Source organism: Lampetra planeri, chromosome 23 (assembly GCF_965212315.1).
Source record: "Lampetra planeri chromosome 23, kcLamPlan1.2.h2, whole genome shotgun sequence".
In the NCBI taxonomy this organism is placed as follows: domain Eukaryota; kingdom Metazoa; phylum Chordata; class Hyperoartia; order Petromyzontiformes; family Petromyzontidae; genus Lampetra; species Lampetra planeri.
In genome coordinates this window covers 8,036,777-8,062,458 of record NC_136129.1, presented here as the reverse complement: position 1 = coordinate 8,062,458, position 25,682 = coordinate 8,036,777, and the positions used below count along the sequence as shown (strand labels likewise).

The 25,682-nt window shown below is 51.2% G+C and overlaps 1 protein-coding gene across 7 annotated transcripts; it reads right to left on the bottom strand.

Annotated features, from left to right (window-relative positions):
• HGS (hepatocyte growth factor-regulated tyrosine kinase substrate) lies at positions 1-24,680 on the bottom strand. 7 transcript variants are annotated; one of them, XM_078605076.1, is made up of 21 exons: positions 24,439-24,680; positions 21,202-21,286; positions 20,072-20,147; positions 19,750-19,842; positions 15,431-15,551; positions 14,217-14,268; positions 13,457-13,535; positions 13,208-13,332; positions 12,378-12,456; positions 10,494-10,592; positions 9,597-9,692; positions 9,032-9,070; positions 8,736-8,903; positions 8,091-8,298; positions 6,932-7,104; positions 6,272-6,412; positions 5,031-5,247; positions 4,536-4,645; positions 3,602-3,700; positions 3,013-3,126; positions 1-2,251 (listed from the first exon to the last, which is right to left on the bottom strand). In XM_078605076.1, exons 1-21 carry the CDS (start codon positions 24,473-24,475, stop codon positions 2,186-2,188), a joined length of 2,277 nt encoding a protein of 758 aa, XP_078461202.1. In that variant the 5' UTR covers positions 24,476-24,680; the 3' UTR covers positions 1-2,185. The 7 variants fall into 7 exon arrangements, with proteins under 7 accessions (XP_078461202.1, XP_078461204.1, XP_078461201.1 ...); XM_078605078.1 differs by having other exon boundaries at positions 8,091-8,301; positions 13,457-13,525; positions 14,216-14,268; positions 15,431-15,548; positions 24,439-24,679; XM_078605075.1 differs by having other exon boundaries at positions 8,091-8,301; positions 15,431-15,548; positions 24,439-24,679.
• Positions 24,681-25,682: the final 1,002 nt, after the last annotated feature.

Genomic DNA, 25,682 nt, shown 5'->3' with positions numbered 1-25,682 from the left:
TGTTTATAGTCGACTTTATTGCAGGACAAGGCTCTTACACGCAGCCACACAGACTGGCGGGCAACGGCATTGTGCACTGGTTATTCTAAATTCTCCACCCCTCTGCCACGATGTTGCTAGATCAGAGGTTTTCCCCTTCTATATCTATAAGCTTCTGTATCACATTCGGAGAAACCTTCAGAATGGGCGCAGCATCGGTGTTATTCAACCCTCGTATATCAACCTCCAATGTGGACTGCTGTGACGTTGGAATTTCAGCCACGGTCCACACGACTCGAAAGCTTTGCGTGTGCAGTCACCGCCACAGGACGTCACCTATTCGGCGTGGTGACCTCGTGGTGGACAACGCGACCGTTACAGCAGACACATTTGGGGAAATCAAGAGTTTGGCCTTCAAGATGGTGCCATTGTCATGGGCTTCGTCAGAATGTTGGGAATAAATTATAAGAAGCATTTTCAACAAATTGTGCGGTTCTTTTAAGCAAATTCACATTGACCATATAAAAAAAAAAATCAGTGTGGGTACATACCCACCGAATCCCAAGACATCCTCTAGAAAGGGCTCTAATGGAAGCTCTTCTGCCAGCAGTGACATGAGCAAGTAATTGCAGGACTGCACCTTTGTTTTGAATAATTGAAGCTAGGGGGGAAAAGGCTGAATATATAGGAGCAGGAGCAGTCCCGAGGCCCCATCGATGGGTTCCAGACTTCACCTGACCAGGCTGCAGCTGAGGCCCTGGACTGCGATGCTTCAGAGTACGCTTCATATTTACAGGCAGCGTTACCAATGACAAGGATGCACACACGCATGACTAGGCCACGCCAGAAATCGCGGTAAGTCATTTCAGTTCAAAAACCTCATTTGTTTCATATTAATTCGTTAAAAGGAAAGGTTAATGGAGGAATGAGCCTCAATGGCTTGACACGCCCGTGTCCCTCTGCGGCGCGACGAACACACGCTTACTACCTTAAGCTTATTTCCTTTATACGTTTCTTAAGTTTACCAACACCGTTCATGATCGTGCACGGCAAATTGCGAATGGCAACACCGTTGGGGGGAGCGGGGGGGCCGTGCGGCCGATACTGGACGCGGTGCACGTTGGCAGACGGCCGTGTCGTGCGGTCATCGCGGCAACTCCGAGCGTTTACTTCGACAAAAATATTAAGAGATTCAAACACAGCGTGGCACCCACCCAAACAGCTGCGGGGGGACACCGCTGGTGCAGCAGGGGGTCACAATCCATTACCAACTTAGCGAGCGATGGACGGGGAAGAGATAAAAGGATGCAGGGGTTGAAAATGAAGATGACAGCCCCGTGGATCGGTGCCTGCCCAGCGGCACGCACGGCGCTGCATACATCGCTCGCCAATCGGCGGGAGCGTAGGTGAAACCTCGCTGCTCTGTGTGCGAGACTCCCGAGCCTCACAAACCTCGTGCCCGCCACCTCTGCCATTGGCGCATTGACAACTCTTTTCGCAGGTGAATCACACTGCTGTCTCAGGCAAAACTAGTTAAAATGCGATACTGGCAGCGGTTACACGCAAAACTTTACTCCAAACCAGCACAGTGCACAGGGACACCATTTAAACCAGACCCAGAAGATTACACGTTCCTGGAAGCAGACTTAAGAAGGTTTAGCAACACGACAAACTGGCTGAACGCCGCTCACCAACAGCACAAGGGCATCAATCGTCAGCGAATCAACGACCACCCCCCCCAGGCAATAACGTGCCAGCTCGACACTCAATTTAAAAGTTCAATTTAAAAGTGACTCTCGCTACAACTGTTTCTCACCGCCTCTCTTCGGCCCACTTCAGACACGCGCGGCGTGGCGTCTCTAGCTGAAGAATTCCTCCAGGTGTCATTACCGTGGAGCCGGGCGCTACCGATCCGGCCTGCAACTGTAGAGGGGCGCCGGCGGTGGGCATTGCTGCCGAGCGAGCCCTTGACAGGCGAAGTCCATGGAGGGTGAGCAGCGAGGGACGAGCAGGGGTTGAGGATGAAGAGGAGCAGATCGAGCTACATGAGAAGCTCAGATAGGAACAGGACAAGCAGCAGCAACAGGCAGAGAAAGGTGATGAGGTGGGGGGGGGGCAAGAAAGGGTGGGAAAAAGCGGTCCACAGCAGGAGAAGAGGGATGTAGTGTGAAAGGGAAAGAGTGGGGTGGGAGAGGAGGGTGTCGTCTCAGTCAAAGGAGATAAGCTGAGCGACGGACGCGGGGCCTGGTGCTGCCAATGGTTGCTGGGGTGCCTGCATGACACACGCATAAACGATAAAATCCACTGTCGTTCACAGCAACGAGGTGGCGGCGATGGTTGTGACGATGCCTCGACCCGTCTCACGCTCAAATGGGACTAGTCTTGTTCATTTTCGATATTTAGCAGCATCGATAACCGCGTGTTAACGTTGACCAACCCGCACTGACCAGTGTGAAGAATGGGCCAATGACCAACCTGGCGTGACGAAGCTGTCATCCAGTAGTGGCCTGACCTGAATGCGAGCATTGATTCCACGACTTTTGGAATAGATAGCTGATTATTTCTTGAGAACAGCTTTTTGCGTTTCGTTTGTTGTACTTTCCCCAACACCTACGAATTAGCACGGTTGGCTATGTACGGTGCGAAAGAAGTTCAACATACGTACATTTACAACCCCAGTTGGGAGCTAGGTACATGGTTGGTTGCACAGTTGTGTACTTGTGTACAGGCACATGACCGCAGACGCATCTGTATGATGCTCGAGCTTAATTAAATTCCTGAGGAAGCGCCCAACATGTGGAACAAAACGCGGCACAACCCCGGAAACACATCCGAGAGCCACACGGCACGCCCGTGAAAACCTACACAGTAGTACGGGTGCATTAACAAGCGAGTGGACATGCAGGTGTGCGTTTGCATCGGTGTGGGTGTGTGGCCTCAACGTGCACATAGCCTGGCACAAGCGCCGTGGTGACGTCACCACCACTGAGTGGCGAATGGCGGTTGTTGTTGTTGTGTGGGCAAGGGGCGTACGGGTTGGTAGGCGGGCTGCTGGTAGCCGGGCTGGGCGGGCGGTGCCTGCCCTTGCGGGAAGCCTCCCTGCTGCCCCTGCACTTGCTCCTGCCCGGGCAGTGCCACCCCCATCCCCTGTGACGATCACAACAACGGCAACCGTTCCATTAATCCACGACGACCGCAATTGTTATTTAAAAAAAAACACCCTCATTTATGAAGCTTGGGAGTAGCCACTGATTTACACAATGTAAATGGCATACAAAAATAAACAATTAATGCTTACATCAGCAACCCAGAATACATTCCCCATGGCTAACAGAACTGATCATTTGCTCTGTAACACAGCTGTTAAGCCACTAGTCTGAAAGTCATAATCCCTGGAGATTCATCAGGACAAAGCAGAGACCGGTGATGTGTACGTTCGAGTGGGGATCTATCTAATGGCTCAAAGCAAATTAATTTGGAAGTCAGTGCAAATAAGCGACTGGCGCACGAGGACAAACAGCTGTGGCAAGAGGTGCACATGGCAAAAACGAGACGCGGCCCTCATTGACGGGGAGAGGGCGGCTGCGTGTCTGCAGCCACGGTGAAGCCACCCCCGTCGTACCTGCATGCCGTACGGCGCATAGCCCACCGAGGCCGGCGGGTAGGACAGCACGCCAGGCGCTGGCGCGGCCGGCAGAGACTGCGGCTGGCTCACTGCCTCCTGCAAAAGGCAGTCGCAGAGTTAACCGCGTTTCTCCGCCTCGGTGCGGACGGCTAACGCACGCAATGCTGAGGAACCAAAGATGGTCTCTACTCAAAAGGCGGGCTCACATGGTCCGATGTAATGGAGGTGGCATCGCTAAAATGTTTCAGTAAAGATGCGGAACTGCGATTGCTTGCCCTAAGCTGCCGCTGACCGAAGAGGGCCCTGCACGATGGAGTTCTGGAGAATCAATCTAGAAGGTTATTTTGGCCTACTTTTCCAAGCTGGCCGGATGTCTTAAAAAGAAGTTGGAATACCCACACATTAACCCCACCACACGTGACCTGTCGTACGACTGCGGTGTACCCATTGATGCTGCCGAGTAGACGGGGGGGGCAGTTTAAGAAACTTGGCCCATCAACTGCAGTTAATAAAATAAAAATATTAATTAAAGTTATGCTAAAGTGCATCATTATGGCCACTTAAGATGTCACTCCAAACGCAATGACATCACTCGAGGCGTACGTGACCAGACGCCTTACTGCATCCTATTAAACATTTCATTGTTCTCATTTACAAAGCTTCAAACGCTCATGCCAGGACAGAGCCTCGGTACTGCATGACTAAAGTAGTTTCGCTGGCTGCGTCTTCCTCCAGCAAGAGGCAGCAGCGGGTGAGTGGGTGTGTGGGTGAGTGGGTGTGCGGGCGAGCGGGTGTGCGGGCGAGCGGGTGTGCGGGCGAGCGGGCGAGTGGGTGTGTGGGCGAGTGGGTGTGCGGGCCAGCGGGTGTGCGGGCGAGCGGGTGTGCGGGCGAGTGGGTGAGCGGGTGAGTAGGTGTGCCGCAGGGTGTGCACCTGGTACTGCTGTGGCTGCTGGTAGGGGTAGGGCCCTTGGGGGTTGGGCCCTCCAGGCTGTGGGCCTCCAACCCCCGCCGGGTACATGTACTGCCCTCCGTAGTTTGCATCTGAACACACACACACACAACAGAGATCAACCCCCGCCCCCAGTATTACCTGAGTTTAGTCCAATGTGCAAGAGTGGCTTTAACAGGCGGTTGGAGCAAATCCTGTTAAAGAGTGCCTATTAAGGCGGGCACGGCGCACGAGGGGGGTGTTCCGGCAATCACCACACCTGGCCCCCCTCTGCTCAACCTCGCTTAGCTTCTAAGATCAAATTAGATCAAAATCAGAGTATAAGTGCATAAAAGCATAATTATTCATTTCTTTTAAAACTCATCATGGATCGTGCTCGTTTAGCGTGACTTAACACGCACTACTCTTCCTGACGAGCGCTCGATGAAGCGGAAAAACTTGCAAGCCCAGCGCCGGCGCACAACCCGTGCCCCCCACCTGTGGTCTGTGGCTGCGTGGGGTTGAATGGGGCAGGGGCGGTGGTGTAGGGAGGAGCGACGCCGCCCTGGCCCGGCGGGAGGCTGCCCGGGTAGGCCGTGCCGTGCATGGGGGAGCCCTCGAGCGAGCTGGGAGGGCTGAACGCCTGCTTGAGGCTGCCGGGGGGCCCTTGGGGCGGCGCTTGGTACACGCCGCCAGGGCCCGGTTGAGGCACGCCCTGGGAGAGGCACGAGACGCGGACACGGACAGGCGGCACCTTTTAGCTCATCAGGCGAAGGTAAAGGCGCGGCCCTGCAATTGCTCAGGCCACTGCTCGCGGAAGAACGCCCCTCTGGAGAGAATTGTGCTCTGCCATGCAGGTCATAAATCTTGGAATAGGGAGTACCCACATTTTACCCCACCACGTGCAACCTGCCGAACGACTAACCGTGGCGTACCCATTTATACTGCTGGGTGGAAAGAGGCGGGTAGGGGGATTTAAGATACTTGCAACCGTTGTTTCAGCCGCCGTACCGGCAGATCGGAAAACGAACCAGCACCCTCTGGATTTGCAAGTCCAGGGTGAAAACCATGAAACCACGGCAGCATCCCCAGCTTTAAAAAACACAAGACATGGCCAAAAAACAAATGCCTCTCGTGGACACGAACCCAGCGGGTATGAAGAAATCAGTCATCGCACTCCCCGCCCTCTCCCCCCAGAGATTCAATGAGACGGTCGCGATTCAAGGCCGCGATTCAAGGCCGTGATGAAGAATCGATTCTTTTCACAAATTTTAGTTTGGTGTGTAATGGTTCTCAGTTGTTTTCGGTCTTGTTGATACACTTACACAAGCCCAAATCTAACCTTTTCATATAATTTGTAGAAATCCTATATAATGCATGCGTTGAGTGCATAATAAATTACATTATGGCTACCTTTGGTTACACTTTGCACCAAATACTCATTTAAGGCCGAGGTAACCTGAGAGAGGGAGGCCCATGACATGTTCAGATGCCGTATGGTACTGGCAGGAGTTGAACCCAGTTTAGTCTCAATCGCAGCACTGAGCAAACCAAGCATCATCGCTCCCCACTCACATACACACCACATTTCTTACATGGCCCACATCATGAATGGCTGAATTCAGAACCAGAGCTATGGCTAGGGTTAGGGCAACGGACACCATGCTAAGGCTAAGATTAGAAGCAGGGCTGGAATAAATTGGTGCTATGGCTGGGGACATAGGCTAGACAATGCTCACCGATGCGTACTGCAGGGAGAAGGCAGGCATGTGCGCGCGCATCTGTATTGTCTGCTTCTGCTGCTCCAGCCTCATCTGCCGCTCCCTCTCCTGGTCCTGCAGCCGCCGCAGCGCCAGCTGCCGTTGCATCTCCAGGTACTCCTGCACGCAAACATGGACGCATTCATTCGTTTACACACACTCACTGGATCAATACAATCGCCGGCAAGAAGCACAGATACCGGCAGCGTCTTCAAGGAAGTTGACGGCCCAACGAAAGATTGGAAACAGGAGAAAATGGAATAAACACAACGGCGGTGCAGAAACCTTTCTCACAGGTGGGTCGCCAGCAGTGGCTTTGGAATGGTGCAGGAGGAGTTACTGATGGAGCTCAGTACCCTCCTGCAGGCTAACGGCGTGTGTAACCGCACATCTACACTCAATCAAGACTGAGCTGCACATGCAGTTGATCAGAGAGACATCCCAACATTCGTGGTCTCAAACGGGGGTTGGAGTGGGGAAAGGGTGGGGGGCGGGAGGGACATACCACAAAGGTCGAGTACTGCTGGCCTAACTGTAACATTGGGCATGCACCAGCTTAATTTCTCTCCCTCATTTTCTGTCGCACCCTCCTCGAATGCCGGTGGCCTCGCCCTCCCTCCCCCTCCCCCGCTCGTTCACCTGCTTCTTCTGGCGCATGATGTGCAGCTTCTGCGCCAGCTGCAGCTGCCGCTGGTGCTCTGCTTCCTGGGCGGCGCGCTGCAGCTTCTCGCGGTGGTCTTCGCGCAGCGCGTTGAGCGCCTCGCGCGCGTCCCGGATCTGCGCCAGCTTGTCCTGCAGGCTCTCGTAGTGTACTGCCGGCGCCACGCGCAAACAAAACGAAATCCGCGCGTACCATTTAACAGACTGTTGCTCGGGCAAGTGCCGTTAGCACTTTTGCGGCCATCTGGAACGCTCTTCCTTTCGATATTAGAAAGCCACTGGGAGCTATGCACTTTGAAATCTAGAGTGAAAACTCATTTCTATCCAACTGATTTTTGTGTTTAGTTTGTTATCCTTCCCCTGCACCTCCGTTGGGCACGTTTGGCTATGTACGGTGAAAAAGAAGTTCAACGTACATACATATGTACCGGTGGCCAGGACCATGCCCAGCTGCCTTTGTCTCCCCAGTGCTGATGTTTACACACTACACCAGGTAGTCATTTGAGGCCAAGTCGATCTAGGGGAGGCCCAAGATCGGTTCAGATATTCATCACCCCTCTTCTGTAGCCCTAGTATTGTACTGTAGATATATTATCTCATATATTTATTTATATAGTGCCTTAACTCAAGGTGCTTTACAATAATTACAAATATTAAATTGTACATAACATAATATCGTCCGTGATGCAGTCATTTTTAGTCTGTTGATGGTCGGCGATGCGGCAATTGACTCATCTCGACGAGCTGCACACGATGCACTATTCAACGTTGAATTTTTCGATAACGGATTTTTTTCTGTTTGGCGTTTCGACATCGCGGAGTGGCACTGATTTCGGATTGCACTATTCAACGTTGAATTTTTCGATAACGGATTTTTTTCTGTTTGGCGTTTCGACATCGCGGAGTGGCACTGATTTCGGATTGATTGGTACCCCAGTCGCAGAGTTAAGTACACCCCTGGGAAAAAATAGTGTCCCAAAAATAAAATATTTAATTGCCTCGGCCATTTTGTATTATTTGGTACCCGGGGTACCGCCATAAGGATCAATTGTGGGGGGGGGGAGGAAGGGGGGGGGGGGGGCTACAAATGATACATTGTAGTCTCGCGGTGTCGCAAACGAGTGCGGTGAGCACGCACGGCGCTTCTCGTCCAGCTCGTTGAGCAGCTGCAGCAGCTGCGGGTGCATGTTGCTGATGGCCTGGAAGAGCGACTGCACCGCCGTGTCGGTGGTGATGCTGCGTCCGCGCGCGTGGTTGCTCTTCATGCGGTTAGCGAAGGTGGAGATGGCGTTGTTGAGCGTGCGCAGGAACTGCTCGTTGTTTTCCTCTGTCTCGCCGTTCTGGTACTGCTGCAGCGAGGAGGAGGGTGGGTGGCAGCGGACGACAAGTCAGGGGTTGGGGGAGGGTGCGCGCGCTCCAAATCAAAATGAGCGCAGGGCATTGGCAAGGGGAGAGACCGGCAGGACGTTGAACGAAGAGATCCAAAACACAAAAAGTTCGAAAGTTGTTGTCGATTTGCACCTACAGTGTCCTACGCTGTCGAACACAAAGCTTTGTTAATCAAAAGATCGCCTTTAAAGTTACCGTCAACTATGTATTGCCACAGCAGCTCTAAAATGACAATAAATTGACTGATATTCGAGTGCATGCTCATAACCTTCAAGGGTGTTTTGTCCTGAAGGACTCTTCACACTCGTGTCCGACAGCCAGGAACACACGCCCCAAGCGTGTATCCATGAGACAAGAGCTGCTCGTGTCTGGGGTTAAACCTTTGCCTCCTCACCTCCGCCACCTTGATGGGCGACACGTGCCCTTCGACCGCGACCGGATTGGTTGCGGCGACCGGGGAAGGCTCAGGAGCGGACGGGGTGGGGCTGCGGCGTGTGGTGGGCACCACCACACCCTCTTCCTGCTTGCGCTCCCAATACTGCCGGTTCAGGTAGCGCGCCAGCTGTACACACGCACAGACCGTGAGAAAGCTTGGTAGCCAACAATGAAACGGCACTTGCTCCGGTTCAACCAAATAGCGGCACAGCAACACGTGATGCGTATTAAATCTCGGGATCCTTTGGACCTCACCTCTGGATCGTGTTCTTCAGCTGGGGGAGCAGATGACACCTGTAAAACAAAAAGAGAAGGTCCTGGTGTTCATGGGATAAAAGGATGTGCACAGGAGCACCAGATGCGTTCGCTGGATTGCTGGCTTCTTACCATGGCCGGCCCCTACACTTTGACCCCACACATTTGCTGCCCCCTACACTTTGCGGACCCTTAAATCTAGATTTGAAGCTTTCGTGACTGTATTTAAGAGCTTGTCTCTTGGAATTTTGCCTCACTTGATGCAGTAAATTTAGCTGTGACGGTCCCACCTGACGACGGAGACTTGTGTTGCCTCCGAAACGTCGTGATTTATTATTTTATTTCTATTATTACTTCAATTTTTATTTTTTACCTACGTGACTTTACCGGAAAAACCCATAAATCTGCCAATTCCTATATTGGCCATTCCCTACATTCGCTGGCCTCCTCGCTTTACCCCACCCTGAGAAGGTGGCGGGTCGTAGGGGTCACCACAGCGGCACGAGGGGGTGGCCATGGATGGCTGGTGGCCGGCTGTGGCGCGAGCAGCAGCAGCGGTACGCACCGTGGTGGGCGTGTAGAGCGTGTTGGCGGGAGAGGACGAGGACGCCACGACGGGGGAGCCCGAGCGGGTGTAGGCCGACATCGCTGCCTTCTGCCGCTGAAACGCACGAGTCCACACAAAACAAGTCGTCACTTATGCGTAGGCTTGTGCTGTACAGCGCTCTCCTCCGCTGTTGTTTCAGGTTGTGCCGCGTGTTGTTTCAGCATTACGTCCAAAACTCGCCGGCCTTCGTCAGGGAGCCGAACCAATAGAAGTCAACAACCGGAAACGATCTATTATCGAGGTATAATGTTAAGTGTCTCAGTTCGGTTCCTGAAAAAGTTCCCAGCATGCGGAGCGAAATATCGGACAATATGCTGAATCACACTTGGCACTACCCAACTGCCCAAACGCCTAACGGACTAGAAGATGACAGATATACCAAACTCTTGGAAAGAGCATGAACACTTGCTCATGAGAGGCATTACTTCTTATTAGGTGATGTTCATCATGCTTGGATTTACATTGACGGATAGAAAGTGGAACATTTAGATTAGAGAACGGATCCAGGTTAACGACATCATATTGACTGAAGTAAAAGAAAAGTCAGTGGGCCCGAGCAGGACACGTCTCTAATAGATGATGGCTTGTGATCGACGAATGATGGAGTGGTAACCCGAGGAGGTAACACGCCAGAGAGCATGCCCACCGTGGAGATGGAGCGAGGCAATAGATTTGTGTGCAGGTGCCAGGTGGAACGTGACATCACAGGACCGCGGGAGACAGTGATAGCTTGGCGAGGCCTTCATCCCAGAGTGGAATGATGAAGGCCGACGATGGTGATGACAAATCTCGTGTGGTATGAACGTGTGTGTGCGCGACGTCATGGCGGCGATGGGTGCTTCCTCCCCCACTCACCTGCCGTTCCTTCTCTTCGGCCTCGGACTGCGACAGCGCCAGGGCGAGCTGCAGCTCCTCCTCCTCCTGGGAGAGAGTCTCGTCGCGCTTCGGAGGAACCTGACGGTGTGAGCGCGCAGCACCGTTAATTTCTGTTCGCGATATTGGGCGACGGAAATTCTCAACGTCATCGAATATCGATGCCAACGATGACTATTAAACGACCGAAGATCATCAAGCATGACCATTTTCTGGGGAAGTCAAAAGTGGTTGCACGAATGGTAAGGTTGGAGGTAATCATTCTCCCTGAACACGGATTGACGAAATTGCACGATTCAATCCACGAAACGATAATTATTAAAATGTTTGGCTATTGTGGTGTATACAGAACCTAGAGAATTCATAGCGATGAGAATCCACGTAAACTTAGTTTTGTCAAAATACCAAACATCTGAGTAGAGAACGAGCGATTTGGCAAACGCATTGCGAGCCTAGGTTTCTATTTCGCAGGCTGGAATCGATGAATCACCACATCGAGTGCCTCATGAGCATAGGGGTGGTGCAGTTCATGATTAACTTATCGACCTTTGAAAACTCCGCCCCTATTTACGCAATGCAGGATTTCATGGTTTGTTGACGTGCGGCAACGTGTGGCGGAAGTGTTGGCAGATGTGTCAAACACTGACTTGCAGGATCCGTATCTCATCTTACACAGATTTATCTAGCGCCTTGGTCAAAAGGCGCTTTAAAATAATGATAAATTAGCACATTAGATGACAGTGGTAAGAATAAAGTGGGCTTATTTTAAAGTGCTGGTGTAGCCATGGTGACAGTAAGTAGGACAGGTTGGGGAGTGGTCAAGGAGGGGTTAGTGACAGGGGTTAGGGGTAGGCCTGGGTCACGTGAAGATGACATCTTGCGTTCACAGGAAAACATCTGAAAGCTGGACACGAGTAAGCTGGAAGGAGGCCTCTCGAAATCCCCTCCCCACCACTGTTCACGCAATAATTAAGCTGCATGTGGTAGGAGACGATGTGTGCATGTGCACTACACTTTCCAATGTACGACACACGTGGTGCACTTCACGAGTACAAAAATAAACATTCCACACATTCGTTAATGACACTGTGGGGGGGCCTTAAAAAGGGAAACGACGTAATATGCGACATTTCTGGGCAATGGCCTTTCTTTACGGCACGCAAATCCATTTATTTCACCTGGGTTGTGCGCCATGAAGGATCGTTGCGCGATACGTCACCGATTCATTATAGATATATTTTTTTATATTCAGGCCGCAGTGTCATTGAGGAATGCGTTGTTTTGCTCTCCGTGATTGCCCACCACTGCCAAATAATCGGTTGTGTTATCAGTTTTTATGCAGTTCAGGAATCTGTTCCCTGCATCAGTGCTCCCCTCCTATCACTGTTTTCACATCCATATTTTACTTTCAATGTACAACAAAATAAATGCTCCAAGCGTGTGTCTGAAAATCCATTCCAGCCTTCCACGTCCCGTGAACCTCAAGCCTTCAACTCCGGAAAGTGACTCGGGTTCAACGGTATGGCAGTGATATTTTGTTATTAAAATTGTAACTGTAGGATGGGCAGCCCACGACTTCACGTGGGCTTGAAATGAATCCCCTGGCTCTCAAACATCTTCCTCTTGGCCTTGCGTTTACCACATCTACGCCACCACCCCCCTCTGAAATATCCCCCTCAACAGCCAACGTTAAAGTGCGCAACTTTCTCAATTGGTGAATTATTAACAGTTTGTCCGGCTTACACCAAAACTGGAAAGGCTCTCCCAACCAACCACCTCAACGAGTCTGGCTACGACAGGTTTCACCGCATCGCGAGTACAAACGCAGTTCAACCCACAATTGTATCCACACGCACGGCCACTCACCTGTGGCTGCTGCGCGAGGGAGCTGGCCAGGTACTCCGGGGGGAGTTCCCCTTCTGCCGGCTTGGCGTTGGGGTCCTTCCTAAGTCCCCGACAATAACGCACATCGTCGTCGTAGTCATCAACAACGGTGTCTCCATTGTAGGACAAAGAGGCCTCTCCAAGCCTTTGAGTGGTGTGTGTGTCTGTGCATAGAGGTAGGTGAATGTTTGTACACCTGTGCAATTGTGCCTGTGCAAATATGTACATGTTAATGTGTGCGTGTGCACACGCGTGTGTGTGCTGGTGTACGTGCGTGTGTACAGGTGTACGTGCGTGTGCAGGTGTGCGTGTGCAGGTGTGCGTGTACAGGTGTGCATGAGCGAGTGTGCAGGCATGCGCTCGCACATACATGCGAGTGTGTTTGGGATCTTTGCTTTTCGTGTACGAGTTTAAATACATGTCGCGAAATAAACACGCACACTCCCATTATTCTTGCTATACCCAGGAAGGCCTCAGTGTCACTTTTCAGTCGGGTCCTGCCAAATTTTCGCAGGAGGGGGCGATGATTGATTGCTTTGTATATTCCAATTAAATAATTTACAGGGGCACTTTTTTTATTTACCAAATATGGACCGCTTACTCTTGTGAGCGATATCACGAGATCTTCAACAGATGGCGCGCAGTATTTGTTACGGTTAATACACCCGCAGAATTCATCTGGCTGTCCCTGGATTAAATCCGTGAACCTCCGCAACAACAAGGCAAACGCGTGACCGCTAGGCCATGCTACGACCCCAGGTAGACAGGTAGGTGCCAGGTGGGAGGCCATGTGGAAGGTAGGCGGTACTCACTTGTTGAGCTGCTCGTAGCAAGGCTCGCACACGCGCACCTCCCGCTCGATGCCGTACTTCGGGATGGTGGAGGCACGCGACGAGCACTTGCTGCAGAAGATCTGTCCACATGCTCGGCAGTGGTGCTGCGAGGTTAGAACAGCAGATGGAGGAACTGCGGTCAATCACTGCCTGCGGAGCGATGGTTAGTACAAGCTTACGGACGCATGCGCGGTGGTGGGGGGGGGGGGGCGGGGGATGGAAAATCACCTTGCGAGTTGTCATGGAAAACATCACGCGGCATCTGTGACACTCCTCCGCGTCCACCCACTCAGGGGCCTGCCACACCGTCACCACGGGAACAAGCAGCACTCAACGTAAGATCCAGCGCGCGAAACCGCAAACACACAACGCAGCGCACACCACCGTAAACGCAAGGCAAACCACCATACACGCAAAGCACACCACCACACATAAAACAACAACCGCCATTCGCCGCTAAGTGGCGGTGACGTCACCACGGCGCTTGTGCCAGGCTATGTTCACGTTTAGGCCATACAAGGCATGCCTACACAAACAACACACAATACACTACAGCACACAATGTACATCAAAACACACACAAAACAAACCACAAACCGCAATATGCACCACAACTCACTTCACAACGCACACCAAAAACACACAAGGCACAACTGCACCGTAACACATACAAAACATCACACACAATTCAAAACACCATGTACACATGACAGCACCCAACCACAACACATTCCAACAAGAAACAATGACCACAAACGCAACACTCGCCATGCAATGCGAATCTCAGCACAGCATGTGCACAAGGCCCCCGACACGCATGCACCACAGACAATTCCACGACAGCTTACAACACAACACCACCCTGTGCCGCTCCATCTATCAAGGGAGCTACACACCATCCCGTAAAAAACACAAGCAGGACAAAGTTGTACGATTTGACACAGAATGTGACCCCCATCGCAGATTATTCCACCCACTAAGCCTTACCTTCTCTGCCGAAAACATAGCGTCACTTTCCTTGAACTCTGGAAATGTAAATCCTGGAACACACAACATCGTTCGCGCGCACACACACACACACACGTCAACTCATGCACCTGAGCATACCTTATTTACAATGTATTTCAATTATTTCCTTGATGAGGCTGGTGGTAATTACCGGCGAAAGGTAATACTCGAATTGTAAATGTTGTGGGTTACTCTCCAACACACCGGTGTTCTGAAATAATAACTAATTGGCATGTTTCATATAAGTGGCAAACCTTACTAATTGGCTGTGTTGAGTGGTGGGCGGGTTTAACGACACATTTATATCTAAGCGATCGAAACGAAAAAAACCTCTATAATAGACGAGACGAATGAGACTGTAAAAACAACGCAGAACAAAAATACATTCTTACACCGAATCCCAAATTCTAATACGATATCGAAACACCAGTTGTCGGCTTCACGCCGCCAGCTCAATAAAAACACATCTCCTGTTGCTCCCAACCGATTGGATCCATCGCTGTCATCCCTGAACGAGCCAGACCCCTGAACGTGCGCGACTTCAGCACTGTGGTTCAAGCGCCATTTTGACAGAGCTTTCGCAACTTTAAAGTTATCGCCAATTCCTTTCCGAGAACTAAACGCACATCAGCGAAACGTTTACACGAGCCATGCTGTGCGCGTGACTTTTCTTTCTTTTTATCTTCTTATTGAACAGTCTCCCATTTCTCTCTGTCTCAGGTTCTACAATTTTGTTCACTCCATTCGACTAATATGTAGCGTATCATATGGCATACCATTCTAGAACATCACGTGACGCTTTTGGGCCTGTGCTCAGCAACTGTGGTTTATCTTCTTGGTTCTTTCGGTAAAGTCACGTAGAAGGGAAGTAATAAAATAATAAAAATAAAACATAATAAAATAATTCTCACGACGTTTCGGCCACAACGCAAGCAGCCGTCCTCGAAACGTCGTGAGAATTATTTTATGATGTTCTATCGCAATTATTTAATTATTTTATTACTTCCCTTCTACGTGACTTTACCGAAAAAACCAAGAAGATGAATCCCTGCAGTCACGAAAGCTTTAAATAGAAATTCAACTGTGGTTTAAACACAAATAATCCATTCTAACGGGCGCAAATCGACGCACGCAACGCGAGCTTTTAACTTTGCGAGCGTCAAAGCCAAACGCGAGAGCGTGCAAACTTCTCACCCTCCATCTTCATAATCTGGTAAGTGTCCTGCACCACGCGGTATTTGGGCTCGTGGCGAAAGGCTTGCGACCAGGCCTGAATGAGACCCAGCAGCCTCGACTTCACTGGGTCCGAATACTTCTGCGGTGGAGAGTCACACACGTGTGGCGAGAGAGAGAGGGGCACATGGTTAAAAATAAACAAGCCTAAAAACACATACATCGAAGAATTAAAATGTATTTTTGTTAAATTATTAACCAATCTTAACTGCTTCACAATTTGGTGCATCCTAGCTCTGAAGGTGTACGCATACCCTTACACATTCATAACCCATGACGCATTCGTAGATACCTCACGAAGATATGTATTGCTGTTAGCAAATCAGACCAGATTTATTTGGACAAAGCGTATTAGGAGAGTGTTAAAATACGTCACAAGCGTGTTGAAATCAGAGGCAGACAATGTAGAGGCTGTGATTAAATATAAGTTCTCTCCATAATTTCTTCACATTATTCTAGTGCTGTATCTATTATCCGACCAGGTAGCTAGGCGGTAGAGCGAGTGGCTCACAATAACTACCGTAGTTCAAACCATCCATAAGAGTGTTTTTGTGGGTTAGATCGCCTAAATATGTCGTTAAAACCCGCCACCACCCGACAGCCAACTGAGTACTCAGATTGTAAATGTTGTGGCTTGGCTCTCCAACACACCGGCGTGCTGTACTAGTGACGAATTGTCACGTTCTGTTTACGTGACACATTTATATATTTACGCTAACCCCCCAAAAAAACCCCCTCTATTATGGATGACATTGGTCGCGAAAGCCTACGTGTTAAACTGAGTTCAAACCATGTTTGGGGTTTGACTCGGCCAATCATCACTCCAGGGCAGATACAATCTGTACCACTTTGTGGAGAGGTCAACGGTGGTTTCCCTGTGGATTCCCGTCCCCGCCGCTGACACGAGGAAATATCCACCACTGGGTCAAGGCTGTAAACAGGGAGATGACCGCCAATGCTCATTTGAGCAAAAATGTACCGACGTTTTGCTTTCATATCCATAAATATATGACCCTGTATGATATACACACGCACAATAAGACGATGAACGTAAGCTGTATTATAAATCAACGCAGGCTAAACGCGCAGTCATGCCGTCAAGGACTTCACAATTTCTCAACAATAAAAAACCCCCACAGCGAACAGACCACGAAGAACGGCGAGCGCTCAGCCGCCGCGACCGTGAACGACATCCCGTGAGTTGCACGCATGGTAATAACAATTTACATTGATTTGTAAGGCGCCTTCCACCGATGTCCAAGGAAACTTACCGGTGCTCACGGCGTAATAAGTCCAAATTGCGAGACTTTGCGTCTCGTGCGAGGTGCGCGGGCTCTCTAAAGGTTGCTCCCAGCGGAGGCCCCCCTCACTTCCTGGTGAGGCATTACCCAAGACGCCAGACGCGCCCAAGCCAATCGCGGGGCTCTCAAACAAGCACGTGGGTATTTCCATTCTCGAGTCACCGCTCACGTGAAAGGCTGACACCATCAACCCCCCCCCCACCACCACCGCCGGGGGTCTGGCCACACTCCGCCCCACACAGCTGCGCCCCTCCCACCCCCTCCACGTCTCGCGAACCCCTCTCGCCGAGAACACAGCGACACGCCTCCCACCGCCCACCCACCCCACCCTACCCCCTCTCACCGAGAACATAGCGACACGCCTCCCACCACTCACCCACCCCACCCTACCCCCTCTCACCGAGAACATAGCGACACGCCTCCCACCACTCACCCACCCACCCCACCACTCACCCACTCCACCACTCACTCACCCACCCACCCCACCACTCACCCACTCCACCACTCACTCACCCACCCACCCCACCACTCACTCACCCACCCCACCACCCACCCCACCACTCCCCATCCACCCATCCAACCACTCACCCACCCACACCACCACTCACTCACCCAGCCAGCCACCCACCCCACCACCCACCCCACCACTCACCCATCCACCCATCCAACCACTCACCCACCCACCCCACCACTCACTCACCCAGCCAGCCACCCCACAACCCACCCACCCCACCACTCACCCACTCCACCACTCACTCACCCACCCACCCCACCACTCACTCACCCACCCCACCACCCACCCCACCACTCCCCATCCACCCATCCAACCACTCACCCACCCACACCACCACTCACTCACCCAGCCAGCCACCCACCCCACCACCCACCCCACCACTCACCCATCCACCCATCCAACCACTCACCCACCCACCCCACCACTCACTCACCCAGCCAGCCACCCCACAACTCACTCACCCAGACACCCACCCACCCCACCACTCACTCACCCAGCCACCCCACCACTCACTCACCCAGACACACACTCACCCCACCACTCACTCACCCAGCCAGCCACCCCACCACTCACTCACCCAGACACCCACCCCACCACTCACTCACCCAGACACCCACCCACCCCACCACATCTCCCCAACCCCTCTCACCGAGAACACAGCTCCCGTCAACAACAATAAAAGTCCCCCGTGTAGCCTTAGCAGACTCTGAGGGGCAAGTGCTGTTGGCGAGCACTGATGAAAGCCAGAACGGCACACGAGGGGGTGGGTGGCCAGCACCACGCCCGGCCGCCTTTGTATCCCTAGTGGCGATGTTTACACATCACACCAACTAATAATTTGACGCCGAGTCGAGCGAGTGGAGGCCCAGGACCGGTTCACAATCGTCACTGGTGCTGGTAGTGAACGGGAATCGAAGTCGGGTTGCCGGATTCGTAGCGCAGCATGCTAACCACTACACTACCCCACCCATCACCCCCCCACCACTGTCGAGAGAACACAGCGCCACCCACTGAACGTGACACGCCACCCCCAATCCCAGCTCCCCCACCCCCCCCTCTGTTTGTATGTTTTAAATTGGTAAGAATTTACATTGACGGACAACATTTTAAAACACCCCCTGTTGGACTAGTTTAGCAGGTTTTAGCCACAGGCCCGCATCGGAAGACAACGGCACAAATGCAATGAGTGGAATCCAAAGTTAGTTGTGCACGAATGTCCGCATAATACTAACATGGCCACTCGCCTAAGAGATTATTTGTTGAATTATTGTTGTTTTGAACCGCCCGACCCGAACCAGCGTGCACTGTGGCCACCTTTTCTTTCCACCAATGCTGCACGCAAAGCTCGGCAACGCATATCCATTCCGCACGCAGGTTGCATCCTGCCTGGGAGAGTTTAAGGAGGGCACACCGGGGCACCACGCTCCAGCGAACATGATGTGACAAACAGCACCGCTGGTCGCGACTGCACAGCAAGTCGGCCGTGCGAGTGAGGCGCATGGGTAGCGCAACGTATTTTATATTGCTACCAACATTGTGTTGTATTGCTACCAACATTGTGTTGTATTGCTACCAACATTATTGGCACGTTTTGATTACGTGACAAAACTTAATAATTGGCTGCGTCGGGTGGTGGCGGGTTTAACGCCACATTTATATTTACGTGATCCAACCCATTTTTTTATTATGGATATTGGTCACAAAAGCCTACGTGTTAAACTGTTCGTGTAAAAGCAGATGAAAACCATTCAACTCACATTATAAACTGTCCAACTACAAGGGGTAGTCTGAGTCAACCTGTTCAATGCGGTGCACGAATGCTCCCAAAGACTAAAGTAAATCAATGTTGAGCGTTTTCATTAAGAGAATGAGTGTTGGATTTGAGCTTAAGAGGATAAAGGTCATCAGACAGGACCCCGATGTGAATGGAAGGATAGGCTCAGGGTTAGGCCCAACAAATACCTCTTTCTACGAGCACATTCGAGTCGAGCCGAGGCAGCATGGGGCCATCACTGTACAGGCGGTTTTCCACTGGCTATTTGACGAGCCAAGCTGGAACCAAACCCCTTATATGCCGACCTCACAAGACACCAGAACCTTGCTCAGGGACAAGCAGGGTTTGGAACAGGGCTAATGGGCTAATTGTGCGTTCAACGCGTGTCACATGATCACACCAGAACATAACAAAAATGGTGCCCAGTGTGCCCGCAGCTTTGGGGTGCCGAGGAAGTGTGTACGTATGTGAGTGTGCGTCAATGTGGCATAGGAGTTTGTGCGCACGTGCATGTATGCGTCATTGCATCATCTGCATGCGTCTCAACATCACACATGGTGTGTCATCAGTGGCAAGGCTCTGGATCTGCAGTGGAAAAGCAACCCGCGCCTCCTGATCCGCGACAGGCCGGACAGACAGGGCTCGGATGAAGCAATGGGAAAGAAAAAAACGATGTAGATGGGTCAACCACCTTGCACAGCTCCTTGAACTCTTCCATTGTTTGCTTGGTGGCCAACTCATCATGCACCAGCTGCCCACAGTTCTTCACCACAGACTCCAGCACCTGACCACACACACAAAAAAACGAAGATGTCGCGTGGAGCCTTTAACGAGACTGTCCGGGGCAGGTGCTGTTAGTGAGCACCTATGCGCACGAGGTTAAATACGTCACCGGAAATCGCCGAGATAATCGCTCGACTGTTGGGTGTTTCTTGTAAAAACTGGTTGCGCAAGTATTTGCTCTCTCATAGTCACGGTTCGTCGGCTGCCCTCCGGAGAGGCGCAGTACCCACCTGGAGGGCGAACATGGCAACGTGTGGGTTCTTCTCGCTGACCCTCCTCTTGATGGCCGGCATGGCGTATTTGACCCTGCGTGGTGAACCGCAAGTTCCGTCGTAGATGGGGGGGGGGGGTGGTTGGAGGGGAGAAACACATTCATTGTCGAGGACAAATGGAGGATTCTCCGTGTATCCGCGAGCATTGCACATCCACGACGTGCATTGCGACAATAAAAACTGCACTCTCAAGATTACGTAACCATTTCGTAAATTCAGGAGCACCTCTAACTTGTGCCGAGCTTCAATAAAGTTATACAAATCTGGTCACACACACACACTTGTGTCATCCACCAACCCTCACCAGGTGTGCGCCACCACCGCCAGGCAAACGTGGCGAGTTGAACATTTGTCAAGAACGTTCACCAACTTCTCCATAATCCGGTCCTTAACGCTGCCTTTGTTATCATCATCAGCCACTTGTCTATCCACTGTTGGATGAGCGTTCCTCCAAAACAATGCAAACCCTCACCGCCCTGCATTGCTGGAATTATTTGAGGCCTACACATGAACTGACCTCATTCTTCCATCTCCACAGTCGTAATTCCCTTGGGCATTTTCCTTTGGATACCGTTGTCACCAGTCTGGTATATCAGCCATAATTTCTATTATAATTTCTATTGACCATATGTCCTGCCCTAGGCCACTTAATTTTCTTAACGGTCAACGCATTCTCCGATCCACATGTTCCTTTTTTTTCCCCAGTACCCTTCTCTGAAAAAAGTTCGGTTTTGTTGTAAAATTTTCGTTGTCACTCTCCATGCGTCTGTTGCGTGCCACTATGAGGAAAGGGGGCAATGTCGAAAACATTTGTTGACCTATTATACACTTCTCTGTCATGAGGCAGTTATCGACAAACATCGAATTGCGTTTTTCACTTGTGCTTCTGCATCACTGCCAAAGCAGTCCCGTAAAATATTATTCTTCCAGCACGCTGCCCACGAAACATTCCTTTCACCCCCCCACGATTGTCATCATCCACACTCAATGAGGTGGAGCGGATCTCACAGAAACTGGTGAAAGAAAGGGTTAGGCATGCAGACAGTGTGGCGAGTCATTTGAGCTGATGAGGAGAGTAAGTCACTCACGGGACATCACCCTGACGAATCTGGTCACAGATCTGCAGGATGGAGTCCCAGTCTGTCTCCAGCAGCAGCTGGCTCGTGGCTTTGTCTGCGGAAGACATGGTTTGATGAATTTGAGACCCCGATTCTTGACAAATGACCAAGGGATAGAAATCATTGTTACATATCTAGGACTGAGCTGTGTGTACAGGGCTATCTGACATGGGCTTCAAGCTGTGTTAAATGAGAAAAAAGATTAAAGTCACGTGTGTGCATGTTGCATGTAACGTCGAGTGACCTCACTGTGTCGTGCCTACCGTACACTTAAAAAATGTCACTTCAGCGAGGTCACGGACACGAGGGCAGTGATTCTCAAACGCCACTCGAATCTAGATTTAAAGCTTTAGTAACTGCAGGGATTCATCTTCTTGGTTCTTTCGGTAAAGTCACGTGACTTTACCGAAAGAACCAAGAAGATGGGCCACTCGAATCAATCGTCCTTCACGAATGAGGCTTCAAACGCATGTCAGACAGACAGGGCCACATGCCCATAGCATCTACAAGAGCTGTATTTTTGGTTGTGTCTTCCTTAAAGCTATTTAGACTGCTGCAGAACACAGTGAGTGAACAACTATTATGACTGTACTCAGTCACTGGTAACATTAAATGGCAAGTTATATGTGAATTGGTCCTCGGCAACCAAGTCACTCTTCACGTATCTACACTCACCACCATGGTTAGATGCTATTTATAATTGGTTAATGTTGGGTTAGGTCGTGCAAAAATGTGGTAATCTCCATTATCACTCTCCAACTCATTGGTGTAAGTAATTTGGTAAGTTAGATTCAAATATTTTTTACTTAAATCTAACCCAAAATAATCCAATTAAGAATAATAATATTGGTCGTGAAAGCCTACATGTAAACAAGTGTGAGATGTGGTTACTCCCCGCCCCTGCCACGTTTGCAATGTGCAGCAGGGTGGGATAAATCCAGTCGTGGACTGACATCGTTGTTTGTAATGTAAACACACGACGTCAAAGTACACCGAAAACCAGGACGGCAAACAAGTCAAGTGTTTAACGATTAACGCCACACATATATGCAATGCGCATGTGTGCGCGTGGTCTGAATTCGAATGCAGAGCGAGTTCATAACCAAGTCACAAAGAGACAAAGATCCCCCGTATAGCCTTAACATACTGTAGGGGCAAGTGCTGTTAGCGAGCACCTATGAAGGCCGGAACGGTACACGAGGGGGTGGGTGGCCAGCACCACGCCCGACCGCCTTTGTCTCCCCAGTGGCGATGTTTACACACGGAACCAGGTACTCATTTAAGGCCGAGTCGACCTAGGGGAGGCCCAGGACCGGTTCAGATAATCGTCACTGGTGTTGGCCGTGAGCGGGAATCGAACCCGGGTCGACAGGTTCATAGCGCAGCGCGCTAACCGCTACACTACCGCTCCCCATAAACCAAGTCACACACACAGTCACACACACAACAGGCACTGGATTATTACTTGCTAACGTGGGCTTAGCGAGCATGACACGACAACACAGCCGGGTCGTAATGACGTCCAGTACGGTCCGACCCGCCCATACAGGACATCTGTGGAAAAGAGCCGAGCAGCTCATTGGATTGCTCCGGTAGTCTAAATACAGATTTAAGATTTGGATGGGAGGGTCGGTCCCTCTGTGCCGTCAGTCCTGTTGTCTAGAATTCCCTCTCCACGTGTGCAAATTCTGTACGGCGTCGTGGCAAACACCACAACCACGGCACAAACACCACCGGGACCACACCGTACAACCACAAAAGCACGATACTGTACACAAATCACACCGTGACCACATAACTCCCAATACCACGACCACCACCAGTTCGATCACGACATCCATATCTTAATGACACTCCAGCAACGTTGGCCAACTCCCAGACCTCTCTAAACGACACCTGCACCCTGGCTCTGACAACGACAATCCGTTCCGAAATAACCACACCGCTAAACAAAGACGCCACTGTAGATGCCGACTGAACACAACATGACAACGACATCCTCAGGGCTCCTCCAAAACTCCTAATTCCCCTCCCACCAAAACGATTCCAACCACACCCTCGTCTCTAACCCCGAACCAATGCTGCCACCACCACCAACACGATTCCCCATTACCGTCACCACGACATCCACCCCCAACCCTGCACCACTACTCCCAGTACAGCCATTCCGACAGCAACACGTCCGGCAGTTCTCACCGCGATCCCGACATCACAACCACCACCACCCACCCAGCGAGGGAAGGCCGCAACCTCGTTCAGTGTGTCAATCTTCCGTATGGCATTAAACACGGGCAGTAGAAACACCACGAACGAAACTGCAATCACTACGACTGCCATTTCGAACAACAACAACAACTATTCGAGACAAATACAACCACCTCCATATCAAACATCATCACGTCAATCACAATTACCATCACGGCACCGACTACAACCGCATCAAGCGCAATCACCGCCTCTTCGGCCACACCTACCACGTCCAAGAAAATCACCACGAGTACAACCCCATTAGCTACAACCGCAACGATCACAAAATGAAGCATAACCACCAAAAACCGAAATCACAACCACCAACACTTAAACTAGAACTACTTATCGCAGCACTATCCCTTACAACCGCACCAATCACAACTACCGCAAACACAACTACCACCATAATCCCATCAACCACACCAGTCACAACAACCAATACCACCACCGCCGCCGCAGCCACAAAGTCCACAAACTACCACCGCGTCAGCCACCACTGCAGCCACAACAACCACGACTGCAGCCACAACATCAATCAGTACCGCCTCAACCACAACAGCCACCACCGCAGCCACATCAACCACCACCATCGCAACTACAACAGCCACCATCGCAAACACAACAACCGCATCATTAACCACCACCGCATCCAACAATAACCACATCAACCACCACCGCAGCCACAACCACCACAACAAACCACCACATCAACCACCACCGCAGCCACAACCACCACATCAACCACCACCGCAGCCAACAAACCACCACATCAACCACCACATCAACCACCATCGCAGCCACAACCACCACATCAACACCATCGCAGCCACAACCACCACATCAACACCACCGCAGCCACAACCACCACAACAACCACCACATCAACCACCACCACCGCCACAACTAACACATCAACCACCACAACAACCACCACCGCATCCGCGGAACTGGCCTCACCCAGCAGCCGGTCGAAGGAGCCGGTGCTGCGAAACATCGCGGCCAGTGCTGCGCCTCCCCCCGCTGTTGATGCTGCTGCTGTTGCTGGTGGTGTTGTTGTTGCTGGTGTTGTTGTTGTTGATGTTGTTGTTGATGATGACGACTAAGCTTGCCTGCTTCTCCCCCGACTGCTGTCCGCTTCTATTTACCAAGATGGCTGGCGGAACATCTGGAGCGCGCGCAGTGCACGCCGGGAAAGAGGTTTCCACGTTTACCACGTGACTGGCTCTCACCCCGCCCCTCCCCCCAAAACAAACCCCGCCCCTCCCTTCGGGATGATGTCACCAAGGAATCACGTGACTGGGTCTACCCCCCTCCACCACTAGCGTCCTCCCCTCGCCCCCTCCCTCTCACCACCCTGCAAACCTCACCAGCCCCCACCCCTCCCCTCCCCCACCAGCCCCACCCCTTTCCCACTGACCCCGCCCTTTCCCCACCAGCCCCGCCCCTCCCCCACCAGCCCCGCCCCTCCCACCTGCCCCACCCCTTTCGATTGAGTTTGGGGTTCGATTTAAAAAAAAAAAATTTCTTCTTGGTTCTTTCGGTAAAGTCACGTAGAAGGGAAATAATAAAATAATAAAAATTAAACATAATAAAATACAATTCTCACGACGTTTCGGCCACAACGCAAGCAGCCGTCCTCAGGTGAAGAACAGGGCTGTCGGAAAGACAGCGTCCGAATGAACACCACCAAGCTTGGCAGCGTATATTATTTAAGCAGGGGTTAGAGGAGGAGAGCGCCTTGACAAAGGAATTTACATATCAACAGAGGAATTTAGCATATTTATTTTTATTATTGTATTATTTCCCTTTTCGTGACTTTACCGAAAGAACCAAGAAGATGAATCCCTGCAGTCACGAAAGCTTGAAATCGAAATTTAACTGTTTTTTTTTATCTCGCTTGCTCGATTATGTCGCCTCGTTCCCACCGTTTCATCTCGCGGTGAGATTATAATTCAGTAATGAGTTTGCACCCATGCACGCGTACCCACGGTGACTAATCGAAATGTCACAATATAGGGCCACAGAGCTGGGGCAATTGCGATTTCACGCGCCGAGAAAAAAATATTCTCTCGACGATCAACGAAACCTTTCGCAAGTAAAACATTTTTGTAAATGACGATAATTATTTCATGGGACCTCCTTTGCCAGTACCAACATATACTAATAGGGTTTTTCCCCTTTTTCTGGCAACAAAAACTGAC

What these genes read in the sequence shown, in the direction of transcription:
- HGS (XM_078605074.1), bottom strand. Translation starts at nt 24,475, where the DNA reads ATGTTTCGCAGCACCGGCTCCTTCGACCGGCTGCTGG. An exon ending in AGTTCAAGGAGCTGTGCAAG is followed by an intron (nt 15,552 to 19,749) that starts GTGGTTGACCCA and finishes TCTCCACCGCAG; the next exon opens with AAGTATTCGGACCCAGTGAA. An exon ending in ATGCGCCGTACGGCATGCAG is followed by an intron (nt 3,127 to 3,601) that starts GTACGACGGGGG and finishes TGATCGTCACAG; the next exon opens with GGGATGGGGGTGGCACTGCC.